The sequence below is a fragment of the Oncorhynchus masou genome, chromosome 3 (assembly GCF_036934945.1).
Source record: "Oncorhynchus masou masou isolate Uvic2021 chromosome 3, UVic_Omas_1.1, whole genome shotgun sequence".
NCBI lineage: Eukaryota > Metazoa > Chordata > Actinopteri > Salmoniformes > Salmonidae > Oncorhynchus > Oncorhynchus masou.
This window is the reverse complement of record NC_088214.1, coordinates 19830873-19854117: the sequence shown is the minus strand read 5'-3', so window position 1 is coordinate 19854117 and position 23245 is coordinate 19830873. Positions and strand designations below refer to the sequence as shown.

General features: G+C 39.6%; 1 protein-coding gene across 1 annotated transcript in view; it reads right to left on the bottom strand.

The window, feature by feature from the left end:
• Positions 1 to 21889, bottom strand: part of LOC135512326 (parathyroid hormone/parathyroid hormone-related peptide receptor-like) — a 77886-nt gene extending 55997 nt beyond the window's left edge. The window contains exon 1 of the mRNA XM_064934252.1: positions 21283 to 21889. Coding sequence (XP_064790324.1) covers positions 21283 to 21369 — 87 coding nt within the window. The 5' untranslated portion in view covers positions 21370 to 21889. The remainder of the gene's footprint in view (positions 1 to 21282) is intronic.
• Positions 21890 to 23245: the final 1356 nt, after the last annotated feature.

The window sequence follows — 23245 nt, the reverse complement described above, 5'->3', positions numbered from 1 at the left end:
TCTTATCGTCCGGGCTCAAAAACACCAAGCCTGATGCTTTATCTCGTCTCTTCAGTTCTTCTGAGGTCTCCACCGACCCCGAGGGGATTCTCCCTGACGGGCGTGTTGTCGGGTTGACTGTCTGGGGAATTGAGAGGCAGGTAAAGCAAGCACTCGCTCACACTCCGTCGCCGCGAGCTTGTCCTAGGAACCTTCTGTTCGTTCCCGTTCCTACTCGTCCGGCCGTTCTTCAGTGGGCCCACTCTGCCAAGTTAGCCGGCCACCCCGGCGTTCGGGGGACGCTTCCATTCGCCAGCGTTTCTGGTGGCCCACTCGGGAACGTGACGCGCGTCGATTTGTCGCCGCTTGTTCGGTCTGCGCGCAGACTAAATCTGGGAACTCTCCTCCTGCCGGCCGTCTCAGACCGCTTCCCATTCCCTCTCGACCGTGGTCTCACATCGCTTTAGATTTTATCACCGGACTGCCTTCATCAGCGGGGAAGACAGTTATTCTTACGGTTGTCGATAGATTCTCTAAACTCATTTCATTCCTCTCGATAAGAATGCTAAGGAGACGGCTCAGATCATTATCGAGAATGTTTTCCGAATTCATGGCCTTCCGTCTGACGTCGTTTCCGACAGAGGCCCGCAGTTCACGTCTCAATTTTGGAGGGAGTTTTGCCGTTTGATTGGGGCTTCCGTCAGTCTCTCGTCCGGCTTTCATCCCCAGTCTAACGGTCAAGCCGAACGGGCCAATCAGACTGTTGGTCAATTTTACGCAGTCTTTCTTTTCGTAACCCTGCGTCTTGGTCAGAACAGCTCCCCTGGGCAGAGTACGCCCACAACTCACTTCCCTCGTCTGCTACCGGTCTATCCTTTTCAGAGTAGCCTCGGGTACCAGCCTCCGCTGTTCTCATCTCAGCTCGCCGAGTCCTGCGTCCCCTCCGCTCAGGCTTTTGTCCAGCGTTGCGAGCGCACCTGGAAGGGGGAGGTCGGCACTTTGCCGTAATAGGGCGCAGACTGTGAGGGCCGCTCAAGCGTAGGACCAAGAGTCCTAGATATTGTTGCGGTCAGAGAGTGGCTCTCCACTCAGAACCTTCCCCTTAAGACAGCTTCTCGCAAGTTGGCCCTTCATTGGTCCGTTCCGTATTTCTCAGGTCATTAATCCTGTCGCAGTGCGACTTTCTCCCGCGTATCTTCGTCGCGTTCACCCGGTCTTCCATGTCTCCTGTGTTAAGCCCGTTCTTTTCCCCCGCTGTCCCCCCCCATCCTTGTCGAGGGCGCACCCATCTACAGGGTTCGTAAGATTTTGGACATGCGCCCTCGGGGTCGTGGTCATCAGTACCTAGTGGATTGGGAGGGGTACGGTCCTGAGGAGAGGAGTTGGGTTCCCTCTCGGGACGTGCTGGACCGTTCGCTGATCGATGATTTCCTCCGTTGCCGCCAGGTTTCCTCCTCGAGTGCGCCAGGAGGCGCTCGGTGAGTGGGGGGGGTACTGTCATGTCTTGTTATGTCTGTTCCTGTCCTTTCTCTTCACTCTGTCTCTCTCTGCTGGTCTTTTTAGGTTACCTTCTCTGTCTCTCATTCTTCAGCTGTTCTACATCTCCCCTAACTAGCTCATTCACTCCTTCCCACCTGTTCTCTCTTCCCCCTCTGATTAGGTCTCTATTTCTCTCTCTGTTCCTGCTACTTTCAGTGTCTGATTCTTGTTTGTGTTTTTTATGCCAGAAGCAAGCTGTCGTCCCGTTTGCTTCCACCTTGTCCTATCCTGTCGGAGTCCGCCTGGCAGGTGCATCCTGCATTATACTAACGTTCTTTTTGTTCCATTGACTACGTTGGAAGAGGATTTATGCCATTCCTGTTTTTCATTAAAGAACTCTGTTTTCTGTTAAAACCGCTTTTGGGTCTTCACTCAAGTACATAACAGAAGGAGCACTTCAAGTTCTGTTTTGACCATTTTTCATGTATTGTTAATTTTGTCATGACGAAAAATACTCATCAACAACCTACTTTTCCTGACTTAAACTATGATGATAATGAGATGAGATTCCCTGGAAAAACTATTACAAATTACTTTTTTTAGACTGCGAAAATGTGACGAGACAAGAATTCCATGTGAGTCTAATGGACAGTTCATTTTACGTGAAGCTCCTGTTCATCTGGTTTGTCCAATCCTAAGCAGGCATGCAGAATATTTCATACTTCTGGCATTTTTGCAAAGCTCAAATTCTCCCCTTTTCAAGGAAACCGCTGTTATTTACCCCCCACCACTTGACGGCTATGATGGGGATTAAGGCTTTGTAGCCTATTTGGTTAATTATGGCTGTCATTGGTTACAATCTGCCACAATATCAATGTTGCCAGTTAAGGTATATGATGGGATAGTAGGTTAGAGGTAGAGGTAGCCTGAATATTCATTATTTAATAGTATGTGACTAAAATGGCTGTGACTAAAACTAGACAAAGCGAACAGAGGATGAAATCACTCAAATGTGACTAAGACTAAATAGCATTTTAAAGTTACAACTAAGACGAAAACAAAAATAGCTTCCAAAATTAACACTGATGCAATGCACCATCCACATCATTCATATTGTGAACACAATGCTATGTAAGTACCATTTTACTCAAGAAATTACAATATATTCCCTAGACAAAAACATGGATCATCAGACTGTGAGCTTATACAGCTTGTATATTTTCTTTTCACTTTGGATCATGTGCTAAATGCAATTGCGCTACTGCAGCAATCCAGGCAAGGCCTCTCACTGTTATCTTAATTTGAATTGGCTTGGATCTGTAATGTGCTGTTCTTACTCTTTGCTGGAAAATCTGGGAGCTGTGAACTGCATACTTACTAACCCATAAACCCCAGAGGTTCGCAATGAAACTAATAAAGGTCCTTTTAAGAAATGCTCCCTCCTCTCTGCATATAAGCCATGTGCCAGCCAAGGAAAGCGGGTTAGACCTGCCCAAAACTAGAGCTGCCTTCAAATCACATCAACAACAACTGGATCAGAACTGAGGAGAATTCCTAGTAACCACAGATCTCAGGTGCTGCATTGATCTGATAAATGGATTCTGTGAAAGCCCATTTGATGTTGTGACGAGGGCTGGGGGTGGGAGGCTATGTCATAATATGTCATGGGTTCTCCTATGTGTTTGAAATGTTATCGCTTGCACTGCCGGTGGAGGAGGGCGTTGCAGGACTTTATGTCAATGTGGAAGGCAGCAACATGGCTAAGAACACGCAATTGAGGTACCCTGGGAGTTATGGAATGCACACCACATGGAATTCTAGAAATCTATCGCAGCATTTTCATCCAGTAGCTAGGTAGAGGGAAGAAGAGCCCCACAGGACAAGACATTAGCTTAGTGATTATTAACAACTCATCAAAAATGGTTAATTTCATAGTCTAATACAAAATGTAATATTCTTTTGTTTCATGTTGTAAAACAAAATAACACTGTTCATAGGTATCTTCGGAACAATTTAAGATCAATTAATCCTGGATCATGAACACAGGATATCTTATCTAATATTGGGTGGCAGGTTGCCTAGCGGTTAAACGAGTCAGATTCGGTTACTGGCCCTACTGGTTCGAATACCGAAGTCGATTAGGTGAAAATTTGGTTGATGTGCCCTTGAGCAAGGCGCTTAACCCTTGCTCCTGTAAGTCACTCCGGATAAGAATGTCTGCTTAATGACTCAAATATTCACACTGAAAGAGTGATAATTCCTACAAGTTAGTTAAACCATTGACACACACATTTACAGCTTCAGAGATAACCAGCCCCACATATACATTTTGTCTCTTGTTATTCTTTTGAAACATGGCAACTGCCCATGTGACAAAACCACTCTTCATTTCTTTACTTATTTATTTCTATACCTCCAATAGGTTGTCTGTACAAAAGACCAGTCCAGTCATATTCACTATATACCTGTTCACATACTCCTGGCTCTTCATACAGGTATTAATAAAGATGGTGGCCCTTCCTGGGCTTTAAATTCATGATGTTCAAACTATGATTTGGGTATTAACTTCTTAAAATGCACTTATGCAGCGTGCTATGATTTTGGGAATGTTGAATATTAGAACAGGGATGATTTAACATAATTATGTGCAATGCAGTCAGAGGTGGTGGAAATATAAGACAATGCGGGAGCACATTGAGTGAGTAGTTTTGTGACATTACTTTCTGGTAGGTAAACACCATCAGCACTATTCTTGCTGTACTGGTTTCAGCAACAACATTTCTCCAAAATGTACTGTATACTGTAATAAAATATATGAATTTAGTCAGTTACCCAAAATATGGTATGGTGCCATGAGTAATCCTGTCAAGTAATGTCAATAAATATACTGTAAAAATGGTCCCTTCAAAACCCCAAATAACAGGTTTATCTTTGCTAGAAAGATTATTAGAGAGACCCTCCAAAAGTACTACGGCAAAGAGAGAGACATCATTAAAATATCTGTGTTAGTGGTGTAACTTTTTCAGTGGGGTGTAAAAGTGGCATTGAGTTACTCACACTCCTGCATTCTTTAAATGGAAAAGTTGAGAAAAAAAGAGAAGGTCAAGGGAAGTCAAGAAAACAAGCTCTTTCCTGAGTCAAACACAGCCATGGTATAACCTTACCATGCCAAGGAAACTGAAGACTTGACTATTAACAGGTCTGTTATGAGACTGAGTCAGGGGCCTTCTCAAAATCCCTGCTATGTGTGAGTCAACATAAAAAAAACAATTGTGTGAGAGCTGAGGATACATTTCTTAATAAAGAATTACAAATATTAAAGGAAAATACAACTCATTTGCAAAATGTATCATGCTGTGACACTTTCTGTACTTTGCTAATTATATTTCTTGAAATCTTGATAGCTGACTGAAATTAATTTGAGACTGAATCAACAGTGGAGTAATGAAACAAACACCAGGAATTTCCCTTTAAGAAAGGAATGGACAGTAAAAAAAATATATATATATATTTTTTGTTATCTAAGATGTTTTGTATAACCATGTCTAAGGAGTATTTAACCCCATAAACTTGTACTTGTGTGTGAGGAATCTAAAGTTCATCCCAGGAATCACATAAACTCGCGTTTCCAAGAGACCAGGCAATGACGACTGTGGGTGACTTTCTCACACCTATATGAAATGTCCTCCTCTCCAACCCACACAATTTCAGCTATAAATATTTATTAATTATTTATAAACTTTATGTTGACTATTAATTAACATTTACCCTTAAAGGGGCAATCAGCAGTTACTACATCAATTTTTGGACTAATAAATAATATGTTCCCATTGATTCTTGAATAATATAACTTATAAATGCCTGATAAGCTTTGTTCAACTGTCGTACCCTATCAGAACCCCAAATATTAGCCTGGTTTTACTACAACTTTTGTAAACGAATAAAATATAAACAAAAACAATACAGCCTCAAAACATGATTAAAACTATATATTTTATATCATGGTGTAGTGTACTGTAATAATATTTGATATGTGTAGATACAGTATATCTACAGTGGGGCAAAAAAGTATTTAGTCAGCCACCAATTGTGCAAGTTCTCCCACTTAAAAAGACGAGAGAGGCCTGTAATTTTCATCATAGGCACACTTCAACTATGACAGACAAAATGAGAAAAGAAATCCAGAAAATCACATTGTAGGATTTTTTATGAATTTATTTGCTAATTATGGTGGAAAATAAGTATTTGGTCACCTACAAACAAGCAAGATTTCTGGCTCTCACAGACCTGTAACTTATTCTTTAAGAGGCTCCTCTGTCCTCCACTCGTTACCTGTATTTATGTCACCTGTTTGAACTTGTTATCAGTATAAAAGACACCTGTCCACAACCTCAAACAGTCACACTCCAAACTCCACTATGGCCAAGATCAAAGAGCTGTCAAAGGACACCAGAAACAAAATTGTAGACCTGCACCAGGCTGGGAAGACTGAATCTGCAATAGGTAAGCAGCTTGGTTTGAAGAAATCAACTGTGGGAGCAATTATTAGGAAATGGAAGACATACAAGACCACTGATCATCTCCCTCGATCTGGGGCTCCACGCAAGATCTCACCCCGTGGGGTCAAAATGATCACAATAACGGTGAGCAAAAATCCCAGAACCACACGGGGGGACCTTGTGAATGACCTGCAGAGAGCTGGGACCAAAGTAACTAAGCCTACCATCAGTAACACAATACGCCGCCAGGGACTCAAATCCTGCAGTGCCAGACGTGTCCCCCTGCTTAAGCCAGTACATGTCCAGGCCCGTCTGAAGTTTGCTAGAGAGCATTTGGATGATCCAGAAGAAGATTGGGAGAATGTCATATGGTCATATGAAACCAAAATATAACTTTTTGGTAAAAACTCAACTCGTCGTGTTTGGAGGACAAAGAATGCTGAGTTGCATCCAAAGAACACCATACCTACTGTGAAGCATGGGGGTGGAAACATCATGCTTTGTGGCTGTTTTTCTGCAAAGGGACCAGGACGACTGATCTGTGTAAAGGAAAGAATGAATGGGGCCATGTATCGTGAGATTTTGAGTGAAAACCTCCTTCCATCAGCAAGGGAATTGAAGATGAAACGTGGCTGGGTCTTTCAGCATGACAATGATCCCAAACACACTGCCCGGGCAATGAAGGAGTGGCTTCGTAAGAAGCATTTCAAAGTCCTGGAGTGGCCTAGAAAGTCTCCAGATCTCAACCCCATAGAAAATCTTTGGAGGGAGTTGAAAGTCCGTGTTGCCCAGCAACAGAGGAGATCTGCATGGAGGAATGGGCCAAAATACCAGCAACAGTGTGTGAAAAAATACCAGCAACAGTGTGTGAAAGCCTTGTGAAGACTTACAGAAAACGTTTGACCTCTGTCATTGCCAACAAAGGGTATATAACAAAGTACTGAGAAACTTTTGTTAAAACTTATTTTCCACCATAATTTGCAAATAAATTCATAAAAAATCCTACAATGTGATTTTCTGGTATTTTTTTCTCATTTTGTCTGTCATAGTTGAAGTGTACCTATGATGAAAATTACAGGCCTCTCATCTTTTTAAGTGGGAGAACTTGCACAATTGGTGCTGACTAAATACTTTTTTGCCCCACTGTACTTCACATGTGACTCGTACTAAGAATAAGCAATTAGCCTATTAAAATGTTTATCTGACTCCATAAATATAATCAGCAATATGCAGAAACACTATAGTTGAGTTACAGTAATAGGCCATCAAGAAATGTGTGAGAGTGGAATTGTAAATACAAGTCTATTTAATTACTTTGTAGGAATGAATGGATTCACATACAAGGCATGAAGATTAAGTTACAAGCATTAAAGGGATAATCCACCCACAGAAATAAAAATCATGAAACCCCTGTCAATTTGGTGAAAGCCTATGTTCTATCTGTGGGTAAAAAAAATCCCCATGATTTAACTTCTAAGTGGTCCGCCTGTGAAAATCAGGAAATTGTGTAGGAACTACATCATTCTTGAAACTGGAGAGAGGAGATTACACACTATCACATTTCATAACGCTTTAAAAACAATGACCTGCATTCCAGATTGTCAAATCAGCCAATATGGATGGCCATAAATGTTTAGAACACATCCATCAGTTTATATCTTCATTACAAAGCATAGACTTCCCTTAGATGTGCTCAATTTAAACAGTGTCCCAAATTATTAACCTCTGTTCCTCCTTCAAGTACCATGTCGCAATTTGCCGTGTCTGTAGGAAACAGTGCTATTACAGGAGGAGATAGGAGGAATCTCATTGCGCAATGAATGGAGAAACGCCCCACCCAACTGACTGTCGACCAATCGCATTCATGTTGTCATGCTTGCATCATGCAGTTGCTAAACTAATCATCATACAATCTGATTCAAATGGAGTTCACATGTCCTCAAAACTGTCTCTGTGCGAAAGCAACATAACGCTGCTCTCGGCAGAGACGCCGTTTATAGCCCAGTGGCAGAGAAAAACTGCAAGACTCTTGAATTGATAGCACAGTTTGTTTAGCGATTTTACAGCTAGCTTGTTCCTTCACATGCTGATATTAACTTTGGGATTATTGTATGTAGCTATGTTTTCTAGCTAGCCAAAATAGAGAACATTGCATTTACGTTTTAGTCATTTAACAGAGGCTCTTATCCAGAACAACTTGCAGTACTGAGAGCATACATTTTCATACAAGCCCCCCATGGGAATCAAATCCACAACCCTGGTGTTGCAATCGCCATGCTCTACCAACTGAGCAATATGGGAACATTGCATTTGAGGGTTTGTAGTAGACTTGAGCTGCAACAGATTTCACAAAAAAATGCAAGTTTCTACCAATCTTGTTATCACAACAAAATTATACATTTGTTCACGAAAAAATATTGTTGTCACATATTATTGTTATTTAACAGTGTTTACACTGTTAATAATATGATTTAGTGGTTTGGGGTGGATTACCCCTTTAACTTCTTGATACTACCCATCCCGTATCCGGGATCGTGAATACAGCCTCAGGCTCATTAGCATAACGCAACGTTAACGATTTCTGAAAATCGCAAATGAAATGAAAATAAATAATATGCCTGCTCTCAAGCTTAGCCTTTTCTTAACAACACTGTCATCTCATATTTTCAAAATATGCTTTTGAACCATAGCAAATCAAGCATTTGTGTAAGAGTATTGCAAGCTAGCTTAGCGTTTTGTGTAGCATTTAGCACGCAACATTTTCACAAAAACAAGATAACCAAATAAATAAAATCATTTACCTTTGAAGAACTTCGGATGTTTTCAATGAGGAGACTCTCAGTTACATAGCAAATGTTCAGTTTTTCCTGAAAGTATCTTTGTGTAGGAGAAATCACTCCATTTTGTACATCACATTTGGCTACCGAAACGAACCGAAAATTCAGTCACCAAAACGTCAAACTTTTTCCAAATTATCTCCATAATATCGACCGAAACATGGCAAACGTTGTTTAGAATCAGGTGTTTTTTCACATATCTCTTCATTGATATTCCGTTTGTGGAAGCCTGCTTTCGTCTTAGAATCCCATGGAAAAATACCAGCAGCTGAAAATGACACACCAATTTCGATGGAGGACACCGGGCGGACACCTGGCAAATGTAGTCTCTTATGGTCAATCTTCCAATGATATGCCTACAAATACGTCACAATGCTGCAGACACCTTGGGGAAATGATAGATAGCCATATAAGCCATATAAGGAGACAATGGAAAACAGAGCCTCAAAAATCCTGCTCATTTCCTGGTTGCAGTTTCATCTTGGTTTTGCCTGTAGCTCCTGTTCTGGGGCACTCACAGACAATATCAATATCAAAGCTATCAATTATATGCATAGTCGAGCATCTTTTTGTGACAAAATATCTTGTTTAAAACGGGAACGTTTTTCATCCAAAAATGAAATACTGCCCCCAGAGTTTCAAGATTATTACAAGGCATTATTTCTAGCAAAGCAAATGCAAATTAATTACTTAAAAATCATACAATGTGATTTTCTGGATTTTTGTTTTAGATTCCGTCTCTCACAGTTGAAGTGTACCTATGATAAAAAATTACAGATCTCTACATGCTTTGTAAGTAGGGAAACCTGCAAAATCGGCAGTGTATCAAATACTTGTTCTCCCCACTGTAGATTAGGGATGCGCGATACATCGGTGAACTTATCAGAATCGGCCTATATTTGCTAAAAATGCCAACAGCGGTATCTGCCCGATGTCTAGTTTAACGCCGATGTGCAAAACCGATGTCAAAGCTGACGTGCATACCTATATAACGTAGGTACATGATGTAATGAAGCCGCGTAAAATGTTGTGCTACACGTGCAACACAGCATTCCTAACCTAGCCTACAATGTCTGCTGTGTGGATCAAGCAGTCAACAAGTCGAGCAGTCATTTCAAAGACTAAGAACATTTCAGCGAGACAACTCAAAGGCGAAATCCATTAATGCCAAGATAATGGAATTCATTGCCCTTGACAATTAACCGTTCTCTGTCGTGGGTGATGTTGGCTTTCACGACTGGTCGAGCCCCAGTACATACTAACGTTACCAACTGCGCTATTTTTCAGATGTTGCCCTACCGGAGTTACACAGTAATAGAGTTACTGCTATAAGCTTCACGACATACTATGGAATGCCTTTTGGCCTTTGCGTGTCACAAAAGATACATGTCAAATAACATTATTTGACGTGTTAAATAAGCTTTTAATTTGACACGTCAAATAACACAATTCTATTATAGAATGTTGTGTGTTCTGACTTTGCACGTACAAGCCAAGTGCCACCACTACTATCAGTAGCACTATCAAAGCTGTACAAAAAGTCTGCAAACAAGCTAACACCGGCCACGAACAATGTGTTAACAATACCACGTTGGTAATATAGCATTATTTGTTCAACGGCAACTTCTGGGGTAGCTAGCTAGCTTTAGCTTGGTACGTAGCTGGCACCAATACAACCAGCCTGAAAATAATAACCAGTAGAAACTGCAGTCATTTTCACTATTCTTCGCAATGATTTAGTAATCCTTGTGAGTAAGTATTGGCTAGGTAGCCACTTGTTGCTCGCCTATTGAAATTGAACTTCAGTTCATGAAAATAAAAAGCTAGCCAGCTACTTAACCCTGTTCCCCAAAGCTAATGTTATAAGCAGTCAGCTAGCTTCATCTGGCTCGTGAGGCTCGACCTGACCGTTGTTATGTGTTGTGAAGCTAGCCACAATAAGGATTAGGCTCAATAGTGGAATTTGTGGTTTTCCTTCAAAATATAAGTACCTATTTGAAAGTAACACGACGTGCCATTGAAAAATAGGAGTGATAAAAAAATTATGACAATATAGCCAATTTTGACTGCAGCTGGCCTCTGTACGCCTATGTAGATATTCCATAAAAAATCTGCCGTTTCCAGTTACAATAGTCATTTACAACATTAACAATGTCTACACTGTATTTCTGATCAATTCTATGTTATTTTAATGGACAAAAAATGTGCTTTTCTTTCAAAAACAATGACATTTCTAAGTGACCCCAAACCTTTGAACAGTAGTGTAAATGCCATCAAAATATATTTTTGGTCAGTGTGGTGTGTGTGTGTAACCTATATTTAACTAGGCAAGTCAGTTAAGAACAAATTCTTATTTACAACGATAGCCTACCCCGGACGACGCTGGGCCAATTGTGCGCTGCCCTATGGGACTCCCAATCACGGCCGGATGTGATACAGCCTGGATTCAAACTAGAGACTGTAGTGACGCCTCTTGTACTGAGATGCAGTGCCTTAGACCTCTGTGTCCATGTGTATGTTAACTATTTAACTGTACTAGAATGCTTAAAAGGCCGTTAAAATTTTAAATATCGTTTATCGGTATCAGGTTTTTTTGGCAAGGAAAATATCGGATATCGGTATCGGCCAAAAATGCCATATCGGTGCATCACTAATATAGATTCTACGGTTAATTTACAGGACGAAGCATGATCAAAGAAATGCCTATTCGGCCAAAGGCCTAGAAGCCTAGTAAATGAGAATTGATCATACAACCTTCCTCCATGAACTGAATACTGGATAAGAGAGAGAACAAAGGCATTTCATTCCATTTATAACATCTGAAGGTGTAACCTTTTAACCAAAAACCAACCACAATTGACCAATCAAACGATACCAAGTTTACAGAGTAACCTGTAAACGTTTTACAGGATGTTACAGCATCTAGGTGCTTGTGTGGGGATGAGACCAGTGTACATAAGACAGAATTCCTGAGAAGACCATAAAACCTTTTTGCATAATAGAGTAATTGAGAGTTCACCCTGTATAGATACAAGTAACCACAGAGATCATACATCCTTAAAGATAACATCAGAGTTATCCTCAGTGAACAAGTTTCAGATAGATATCAATCATGGATACTATAGCATTATTCTGTCACAATAGTCAGTCCTCTGGATACTGTAACAGAGTGATACATTTTGGCCCCTCAGAGGGGGAAGGGCTGACTAGTCGTTGGGCATTGTCCTTTTGTTCCTGAATCATTTTCAATGCAGCTCCAGGTGACAGAGAATACATAAATTAGGGCCGAACCTATAATGGATGGTCAGTACTTGCATCCACAGCTCTGTTTATGAATTTGAGAGTGGTTACATTTCTCCACCTTTATTGCTTCTATTGCACCATTAAAGACATAATATGTTAGGCTGTGTGGTTGTGAATTAAGTGTTTAGTGTCACATCCATTAAATCAATCAATCAATCTACCGATACAGATTATTGGAGGACCAAAAAAAAGCTGATACCGATTAATCAGGCAATTTTTTTAATATATATTTGTAATAATGACAATTACAGCAATACTGAATGAACAATGTACACTTTTATTTGAACTTAATATAATATAAAAATACATTCAACCGTTCCGTATTTTATTGAACGGGTGGCAACCATAAGTCTAAATATTGCTGTTACATTGCACAACCTTCAATGTTGTGTCATAATTATGTAAAAATCTGGCAAGTTAATTACGGTCTTTGTTAGGAAGAAATGGTCTTCACACAGTTCGCAACGAGCCCGGCGGCCCAAATAGCGGCATATACCCTGACTCTGCTTGCACTGAAAGCAAGATACGTGACACAATTTCCCTAGTAATATTGCCTGCTAACATGAATTTATTTTAATGAAATATGCAAGTTTAAAAAAAATATGCTTCTGTATTAATTTTATGAAAGGCATTGATGTTTATGGTTAGGTACATTGGTGCAACGTTTGTGCTTTTTCACGAATGCGCTTTTGTTAAATCATCACCCGTTTTGCGAAGTTGAAGTAGGCTGTGATTCGATGATAAATTAACGGGCACTGCATTGACTATATTCAACACAGGACAAGCTAGTTAAACTGGTAATATCATCAACCATGTGTAGTTAACTAGTGATTATGTTAAGATTGATTGTTTTTTACGAGATAAGTTTAATGCTAGCTAGCAACTTACCTTGGCTCCTTGCAGCCACCAGGTCCTTTTGATGCTGCACTCACGTAAACAGGTGGTTAGCCCGCCACACAGTCTTCTTGTGGATTGCAATGTAATCGGCCATAATAGGCGTCCAAAAATGAAGATTACCGATTGTTATGAAAACTTGATATCGGACCTAATTAATTGGCCATGGCGATTAAATCAAATGTGTATTTTGTAAAGCCATTTTTACATCAGTAAAATTGTCACAAAGTGCTATACAGATACAGATTGAAGACCACTTCGTTACCTCCTGTCCTCTTCACTTTGTCAGCACACACACACACACACACACACACACACACACACACACACACACACACACACACACACACACACACACACACACACACACACACACACACACACACACACACACACACACACACACACACACACACACACACATTTTTGTGCCAGCCTGGGCAGTCTCTAGTACACTTATTATATAATCTTACGTTCAGGAAGATGTTTTTTCTATAATTCACAACATAATTATGGGGTGGCAGGTAGCCTAGTGGTTAGAGCGTGAGGCCAGTAACTGAAAGGTTGCAAGATCTGAATCCCCGAGCTGACAAGGTAAAAATCTGTCGTTCTGCCCCTGTTCCTAGGTCGTCATTGTAAATAAGAATTTGTTCTTAACTGACTTGCCTAGTTAATTAAAGATACAAAATAACCCTGTATGATGACAGAGAACTAAAGAAAAGCACAAAGCACTTGCTCTCTAGAGAACCCTTTTAAAAAAACTTTCCACAGAGGGATCTACCTGGAACCAAAAATGGTCTCCTCTGTCTCAGTGACATCCATTGTCAATTCAGGGTTATCCAACAGGCTCCCTCAGAAATGCTCAAGTGCCAGCAAGGTTACCAGCTATCAATTTGAAAGTCTGATCGCAATCATCATTACCTTGAAATTAATGCACAAAATGGAAACGCCAATCAAGCAAGAATAATTCTCACCCAGGTTCTTAACTGTCCACGGTGACTGTCTGATGACAATACACAAATGTATACAGAAAAGCCGAGCTATTCTTGTTGTGAATATGCAGACAGTGATGCTATTATCAGTAGCATCCATAGAAACATGGTGCAACAGATGACTACCTAGTACTGTCCTAACATCGCCATCCTCTGTAGACCTCTAGAAGAATAGAGAGAGAACAACCAGGAAGTCTTACTATAGCAATTCCAGTAGAAATCAATCTGTGTACCTGTACTGATGCTGGTCAAAGGATGATCAGTGATGCATGATCATTACATGTATTAAGCTCTCTCCTCTCTGAGGAAGATATTTTCAAGGCACTTGAGATCTCCATTTGTGTTTTTTTGTCTGGTAGAAATCTTCTGACCCATTAAAATAATTTCCAAAACTACACTTTACATGCACCTTAAAAGCTGACCTACAGTATACACATAATGATAAAGAGAGAAACAGCTATGAGACAATGATGTCTGTCTGGTGCACATCTGATGATACTGCATTACCTTCATACTTCAGTTGAAAGGGCAACAACCAATCCAGTACCAGATAATACTGTGGAACACTGTTTGTCCATCATACATCCGCTGCACAGTGAATCCCATTTCAGCACTCAAGCACTCAAGTGTATTGTGTAACTTATTCCGAAAGGGTTAAATGTTGGCAACAACTTTTAACACAGCTTGTATTTTAATATTCACCCAAAGCATCTAGGGATATGACATGCCTAGGGCTCTAAAACAGTAATAACAACATGGTTAGCGATAACATTCCACTCTATCGATCTCAGATATTGCTGTCCCCCACAATGAAATCGGGGAAGGGACTGTTTATCTCCATCCGTCCGTCCGTTATTCACACGCGATATCTCAGACAGCAAACTTTTGTGAATTATGCCTCTTGCCATAGAGATCCGTAACTTTTATAAAAAGACACTGATTGGGCCAAGGTGGGAGCTATAGTAATTCATTGAAATGTGTTAGTCATATCTCAAATGGCCCAAAAGGGTGGGGTGGGGGGGGGCTGCATCATTCACTGTTGCCTTGTTGATTATTAGACTAAACTGAACAAAAATATCAACGCATCATGCAACAATTTCAAAGATTTTACTGAGTTACAGTTCTTATGAGGAAATCAGTCAATTTATCTGTGACATAGTGTTGTGTGACAAAACTGTACATTTTAAAGTGGCCTTTTCTTGTCCCAAGCATAAGGGGAACCTGTGTAATAATCATGCTGTTGAATCAGCTTCTTGATATGCCACAACTCTCAGGTGGATGGATTATCTTGGCAAATGAGAAATTCTCACTAACAGGGATGTAAACACATTTGTGCATAAAATTAGAGAAAAATAAGCTTTTTGTATGGAAAATGTCTGGGATCTTTTATTTCAGCTCATCAAACATGGGACCAACATTTTACATGTTGCGTTCATGTTTTTGTTCAGTGTAGAATCGAAAGACACACAAGCTAACATATTGGAACAATATTCCAAGCAGAGAAAATGGGTCTTTACTTAAAAGCTTAGGGGCTTAATAATACTTATAGTAATGTGGTCCAAACAGCATATTAGCTTGTACAAGCCAGTTGCTAATTGTTTTGACTAAATGGACAGTGTGTTATCAGGTACAAGCCAGGTGCTAATTGTTTTGACTAAACGCAGGTAGTAAGTAGATAATTGTACGTTCGTATCCTATCAGTGTTATCACCATTCAATTACTCTACAATTAAGGGGAGGCTGCTGAGGGGAGGACAACTCATAATAATGGCTGGAACAGAGGGAATGGAATGGCATCAAACACATGGAAACCCTGTGTGTGATGTATTTAATACCATTCCACTAATTCCGCTCCAGCCGTTAGCACGAACCGTTCCTCCCCAATTAAAGTGCCACCAACCTCCTGTGGTACACTTAACTAGGGGGAACAAACCCCTATTGTTAGCTCACAGCTGTTCTTTTGCCTTCATGGGAAAGAATTGAGTGCCTTATGTGTTATTTTGTGAAACATACATAGTATATACACTGTGTTGTAAAAAATAATTAGATATGTATTGAAACAGCAAAAATGGTTAACTTGAGACACATTTGACCTTTATTTAAGTAGGCAAGTCAGTTAAGAACAAATTCTTATTTTCAGGAACAGTGGGTTAACTGCCTGTTCAGTGGCAGAACAACAGATTTGTACATTGTCGGCTTGGGGATTTGAAGTTGCAACCTTCTGGTTACTAGTCCAACGCTCTAACCACTAGGCTACCCTACATTCAAAGTGTTCTCCAACAGACACTAACTGATGTCTCCTCAATTGCAACTGGCAGTGTGACAGGATGAGCATTGACCAGATCAAATGTCTAATTTATTTGCAAATTTCATCCTTTTGCCCCACTGTATATAAACCTGTTTACCAGGGCTGGGAATTGCCATTACGATGCGATATTATCACAAATACTTGTGCCGATATGATCTGTATTGCGATGTATTGCGATTCTCACGATTCTTTATGTATTACGATTTATGTATTACGATTCGATACTGTGATTTTATTGCAATTCAATGTTCCAAACATATTGCTCACGATATGTCTGCTGCAGAGCGACAAAAGAGACCTATGAGAAAATAAGTTTTGATCAGTCATGTAAATAAAAGTGCTGAAAACAAATTGGCTCCCTGTTTAAAAAGAGGTAGAGCCAACTCGCCCCAAATTAATATTGCGATATTGTCAAAATGATAATATACGATATATCGTCAGTGATAATATCCCGACATGTAACAGTGTTTTTTTCCCTGTCACTAGTGCTTACAATGAAGTTGCTTCTTGGATAAACATCTTGACTGAATCACATATCCTACATGGCTACCTTGTGTTTCACAGATACTTTATGTGTTTAACTCTCACTCTGGGAGGAAGACATGACACTTGCAAGTCATCAGACAGCCAAAACACAGTCATGAGGTAGGAATTAGATGGCGATGCACACCGACCGCGGTTACTGAAAGAAGCATTTCCTCTTAATAAATTCAATAACCCAGTGAGTCTGAGTCACTCAGTCTGATAACAGACAATCCTACCAGGCAGGCAGCAGTGTGTTGGCCATGTCTGTGAGTTGGCACTAAATTATGAGTGTCAAGGTTAATAAAAAGCAGAGAATGACAATGTAGGATCTTAATTTGATAACATTTTTGTTGAGAATGTTATCACATGGTTTTATTAACAGTACTGCACTTTTCTTAAAGCCCATTTTCATTCCAGCTAATACCCTAAACACCGATCAAGCAATATTATGGACTCAACGCTCAAATCCTCTTGCTGCAGGATTCTTTTGCTACGACAATACTAATCAAATATGACCTACCACCTGGATTCGGTCCTATGTAATTTGAAATTGTGTTTTTAACATTGGAAAAAAGTAGAGACTCGGCGCCAGAAAACAAAATATATTTGCACAATAGTTGAGAAACAATGGGAAAATAATTATGCTTTGAAAGTTGATAAACTTGTAACCCCACTTTTGAGAAAATTGCCCTTGAATGTTTTGGTACACCTACTGGAGAGTTATTCTTTGTCTACACACATTCAGCATTGTTCACACCCTCTTAAGCCTTAGCCCCACCCATCTCTTTAAGCATTCACATGTGAGGCCATGTGCTAATCAGAGTGAATAGTGTAGTAAAAATCAAAGATTCAAAAACTAAAAGTGGTAAAAGTAGAAGCTTACACTAAGGAAAAACTCCATGTAAAAATACAATGTATCTAGTCCTTGGCCTATATCCTAATCTGACTTTGGTGCAGGTCATGTTATTCTTTACATTATCGTCTCTGGTAAACACACACTATATCAAATAAAATCTAAATGTATTTGTCACATGCACAGGATATTTTATAACTATTAGATGACGCTTACCTGACACATTTTTCTAAAGTAATGGGTCATGTGAAAGAAATGCAATAACCACCCTCCCAGGTACATCTAGCTAAGTGGATGGGTCACTATTGTCTAGACATGTACTGTACACACGTTCATGAAATACAATAGATGGTCGTAATCACCACCAGACACACCTGGCTAAATTGATGGGTCATGTAATCATCTGGCAAAGTATTTTGTTTAGACATGTAGCTAGCTGGCTAAACAATGAAGCGGCATAATCCCAACTCATACTACTGCCAATATAAACATTGTCATAGCTGTAGTATGAATCTCCAGGTAGCTAAAGCTAACCAACTAGGTTCAATGTTAGCAGGCTTACATTAGGCTCTAACTAGCAATCCAAATGGAGTTCTGATTAGAATAATATTACGACACAGATCATACACATGCTAGCTAACAGTACACTTTAACTTGAAATGAATATGACTTTCTGACACAATTAGAAACGTATAAAATCTGAAAATGTAGCTAGACTCTTACCCATATGTATACATGGATGAATGCTTCACAGCAGACTGGAACCATTTAACTCCGTTTTGTTTGTAGCTACGTCTTGTTTGGCCAGCGTTATGTCAAGTCATTCTGGTTCACACTGACTGTGGCGTGTGCAGAAAGTAGCCCATCAGGGCATCAATGTTGATGAGAAAAGACGCAAAACTATTATGGTTCTCGATGGCTAACATTAAATCTTTCAAAAAACACCATGTTAGAAAGGACTATCAACATATACTGAGTAGCTCACGTTATAGACAGAAGCATGCTACATAGAAGACCAATCCAAACTCATCTCTCGGCATGTCCAGCCCATCCATTACCTCAGCTAATCATGGCTAGTGGTAAGGTTCCTGTCTTTTTCTGTGGCTAAACCAACTAGGCTCCTAACTTAACAATTCTATTTGTATTTACAGATGGAATACAAGTTCGTTATTAAGGCAGATGAAAGTTCACAAGTTCCAGAAGGCATTTCTACCCAAAAACGCATTTTGATCAACAACAACAAAAAATATATTGAAATGCTTCTTCTGTGAAGTAGTGATGTGCGACATACGCCTAGCTTCCTGAAACTGAAATTAAGATCCTTCCTCTGTACAGCAAGCACCATCAGTTTATATCAACGTACATTTTCTTTTTTAAGTATTTCAAATGAAGTATAGCTTAATGGAAGGATACATACTAACTGACATAGGACTTAATATATAGTTATAGTTATAGATGTTAGATGTTAGTGCTTCATTACTCAGCCTACGTAAACTAGGGGATATCTACAGGTAACTGCCAAAATAAAGGAAACACCAACATAAAGAGTCTTAATCGGGTGGTGGGCCACCACAAGCCAGAACAGCTTCAATGATCTTGACATAGATTGTACAAGTGTCTGGAACTCTTTTGGAGGGATGTGAGACCATTCTTCCAAGAGAAATTCCATAATTTGGTATTTTGTTCAGGTTGGTGGAAAATGCTGCCTCAAATGCCGCTCCAGAATCTCCCATAAGAGTTCAATTGGGTTGAGATCTGGTAACTGAGACGGCCATGGCATATGATTTACATCGTTTTCATGCTCATCAAACCATTCAGTGACCACTCATGCACTGCGATGGGGGCATTGTCATCCTATGGTAGCCAAAATAATGGCCTGCCCAGCATTTGTATATATGACTCTAAGCATGATTGCTTAATTAACTGAAGAACCGCACCTGTGTGGAAGCACCTGCTTTCAATATACTGTGTATCCCTCACTTACTCAAGTCTTTCCATAATTTTGGCAGTTACCTGGATATCATCACTGGACATATACTATAAAAAACACAACTCTTAAATATAACTTTTTTGAGAAAAATAACACAACAAAACATCAAAACTGAAAGGGTAAACCAAATTTACAGACACATCCTTTAATGATCAAATGTTGAATCAGCTATAAATGCAGTTAGCTATGTTAGAATTCTTTCCCCTGCCATCTAAACCAATTATGCCAGCAGTGCTGCTGCACAGTGATGTACCACATCACCAGGGAAAGGCACTGTACCTCACAGCCCCAGCAAACTGCCTGTTGAACGCTCAACACACTCAGCCAAAAAACACAGGACAACCACGACCAGCAGTGCTACTTGCAGTTGCCTGTACTGCTGTCGGTAAAGCCACTGTGTAGTCTACAGAGTAGAGCTACTGTTATACTGACTTTTGAAAATAGCATCATCAACCTTGTGGCTTTACTAATAAGTTAACATCACCTATCAACATGAGAAAACCTACATGAGCATGATATTACACAGACATAAAATGTTAATGAGGATTTGCCCCCATGCGGTGCATGTACACTAGCATTCTCCTTTGGAAAACACCACACTGAAATTACATGTGAATGCATTTTTTCATTAATATAATACCCATGCCGGATACAAAGAATGGTAAAAACCTACATTTTGTATTTAGACTCTCTCTGTCTCCCTTGATGATGTACATGCAGTTTCTGTATTCAACATAGTTGATCAGAGATGTCAACATTACTATTAATTAGGCTTGGCAAAGTGATTTAACGCATGCACTCTATCTCTGTGTGATGGGGCTTCAGTAGGATTCATGCATAATTGAAATTACACACATTATAGTCTACTGTAGTAATACAATTTCACACATAATTAAGTAAATGCCTACATTTTATGAGGTTCTTTAATAGCATTAATTCATGGAAATTGCACTGCATAGCATTATGTACCTGAGTGAATGCAATACACTGAGTGGGTGTGTACACTCTTAGAAAAAAAAGGTGGTATCTAGAACCTAAAAGGATTCTTCGGCTGTCCCCATAGGAGAACCCTTTTTGGTTCTAGGTAGAACCCTTTTGGTTCTTTTGGTTCCAGGTAGAACCATTCCCGAGAGGGTTCTACATGAAACCCAAAATAGTTGTACTTTGAATCAAAAATGGTTCTACCTGGAACCAAAAGGGTTCTACAATGGGGACAGCCGAAGAACCCTTTTGGAACCCTTTTTTCTAAAAGTATATGTATCCACAGTATGCTCTGAGCAGGGCAGTGGAATAGGTCAGAATATAATTTTGTAGGTACAATGTCTAACAAAACATCCTTGCTCTACAAGTGCTATGGGAAGAGATGTTAAGGAATGTCTGTTTAATTTGTTCCATTATGAAGAAACATTTTTCTAGACAGTTTATTCATATCGTGGATCATCTGTCAACATAATTTCAGCTTCAATAGGCTGGTATGTTCAATGAAGGTCACAATTATTAAAAAATATATAGCCTAGCTTCAACCTATTACAACTGAATAGGCTGTAAGGTCAGCTGCCTATACATGTGGTAAAATACAAGAATGACATGCAGAACATGTTCTATAATGAAATGAATAACTTACCAGACAGACGTGACTGAGGACCAAGCTGAAGAAAAGAAAGCCCACACTGTGGAGCACTAGAGGGGGGCCCATCCCTGAGACAACCATGCCGAACCTCCAATAGTCGTTTCAGAAAGCAAGGTTGAGTTGATGCTTCAGTTAAAATGACTTAATTTACTTTAAACTGTCTTCAAAAGAGCAAGTCATCTTTCACTCTATCTGTCCTCTCATTATGGTCTTGATAGTGGCTTGTAAAATCATAACTATAATCTCTTCGCTTTCCCTCCCTCGTTTTAAATCTGTAATACGTTCAAACTGAGCCCACTCACTTTATTTATCTGCATGTCTGTTTTTTGTGGGGGTTTTTTACTTCTTCTGAAATTACATCCACATGTCAGAACTATTTATGTCGCTCTCGTTCTGCGGTGGGAAGTTCAAATGATTCTTTGTGGAGAAGAAACCAGCGCTGTATTTTTAGGTCTTTTAAATTTCCCTTCAGACTAACTTAAACACTTCAGTATGGAGCTGTGCGCCTTTATGCCATATCCCAAATTTCCTTCCCAAGAACCCCGTCCAAATGTTACTTGATAAGTGGACAAAATCATATGAAAAATGTCACTTATTATATGACCTATTATATGACAAACGCATAGTTCATCATGTCATCTGTCACTGGGAAGAACTATACACAATTGAAATACATAATCTTTTCTCGGGAAGCCGTGTTAAAATGAAAAGTGAATCTCAAGGCAAACCGTCATGTAAGTCATAGAATTATCAACTTTTTCTAATAAGATTCGTGCTATGACGAAACATTTTATCGTGTAGGCTGTCCCACCAGACATTAATTTCTAAACTGAATAGATGATGGACCATGCATACGAATGACCAACTATTCTAGACATTGTATCGAACTATAAAAAGTGTAACTTCATACTTATATTCATTCTATGTGGATGTATCAAATCTACAAACGTAACCATGCTCTGTTTACGCATGGTGGTGTAGACAGTCCAAGGAAATCGCAAACCAGGCTATAAAGATCACACTTACGCTATTTGTGACAAACCAAACTCTGATGCATTTCAGCTTTTTCAGAACCACCTAAATCTAAAAAGGCAGCCTCATTTCGAAATAAATCAGAAAGTTAAAGAGTTAACCCTAATATTCAACGCGGCGCCAGATGTGAACGGCAGTTGCTCGACACCAGTTGTGAGAGTATGAAGGCGGATGAAAGAGGCAGGTATTAGAGAAGCGCGTGAAAGGTTCTCATTGGTCCGCGCTCTCTTGCGTTAGAGTAAACCACGTCTCTAAAATGACATACAGTATTTTCTCACCCCATTCCACACAATCTCCACATTCAACATATTTCTGAGTGTTGCCAGTTTATTACAGAAAACTACGCTAACATTTTGCATATTTTAATGTATTTGCTATCAACAGATAATGTATGGGAGGAGATGTAAAATGTTCCAGGCAAATTTAGCCTACACTGTTATTTTTCCACTAATAGCCTAGCCATACTGTGCATATCCTCTAACATGATATATCCACTTTGTCATAATATAATTGTTATCGACATACATATTGTTATTGTTACTGTATTAGTACATACATTTCCAAATGTAAGTGACCCTTCATAAATGTTCAATTTACAATCTTTCAAATTGCCAACTATTGTATCTTCAGCAGTGTTGAGCTACCAATTACTTCATAATCGAAGAAGTTTTAAGCTACACTAAAGCTGAAGGGTAGGTAGCATAAACTTAACCACATGTAACATCTTGATTTGCAATAGTATACACATCAAAAATCCCAATGCGAAGTTACACCTCAGTTTTTTTTAGTTATTACATAAAACCTTTCAGAATTCCGAAGTATGCCGAAGTCATTTAGTTAAAAATAAAATCCTGGGGGGTGATCTAATATGGATGTCACGATCATTGGAATGAATGGACCAAGGCACAGCGTACTTAGAGTTCAA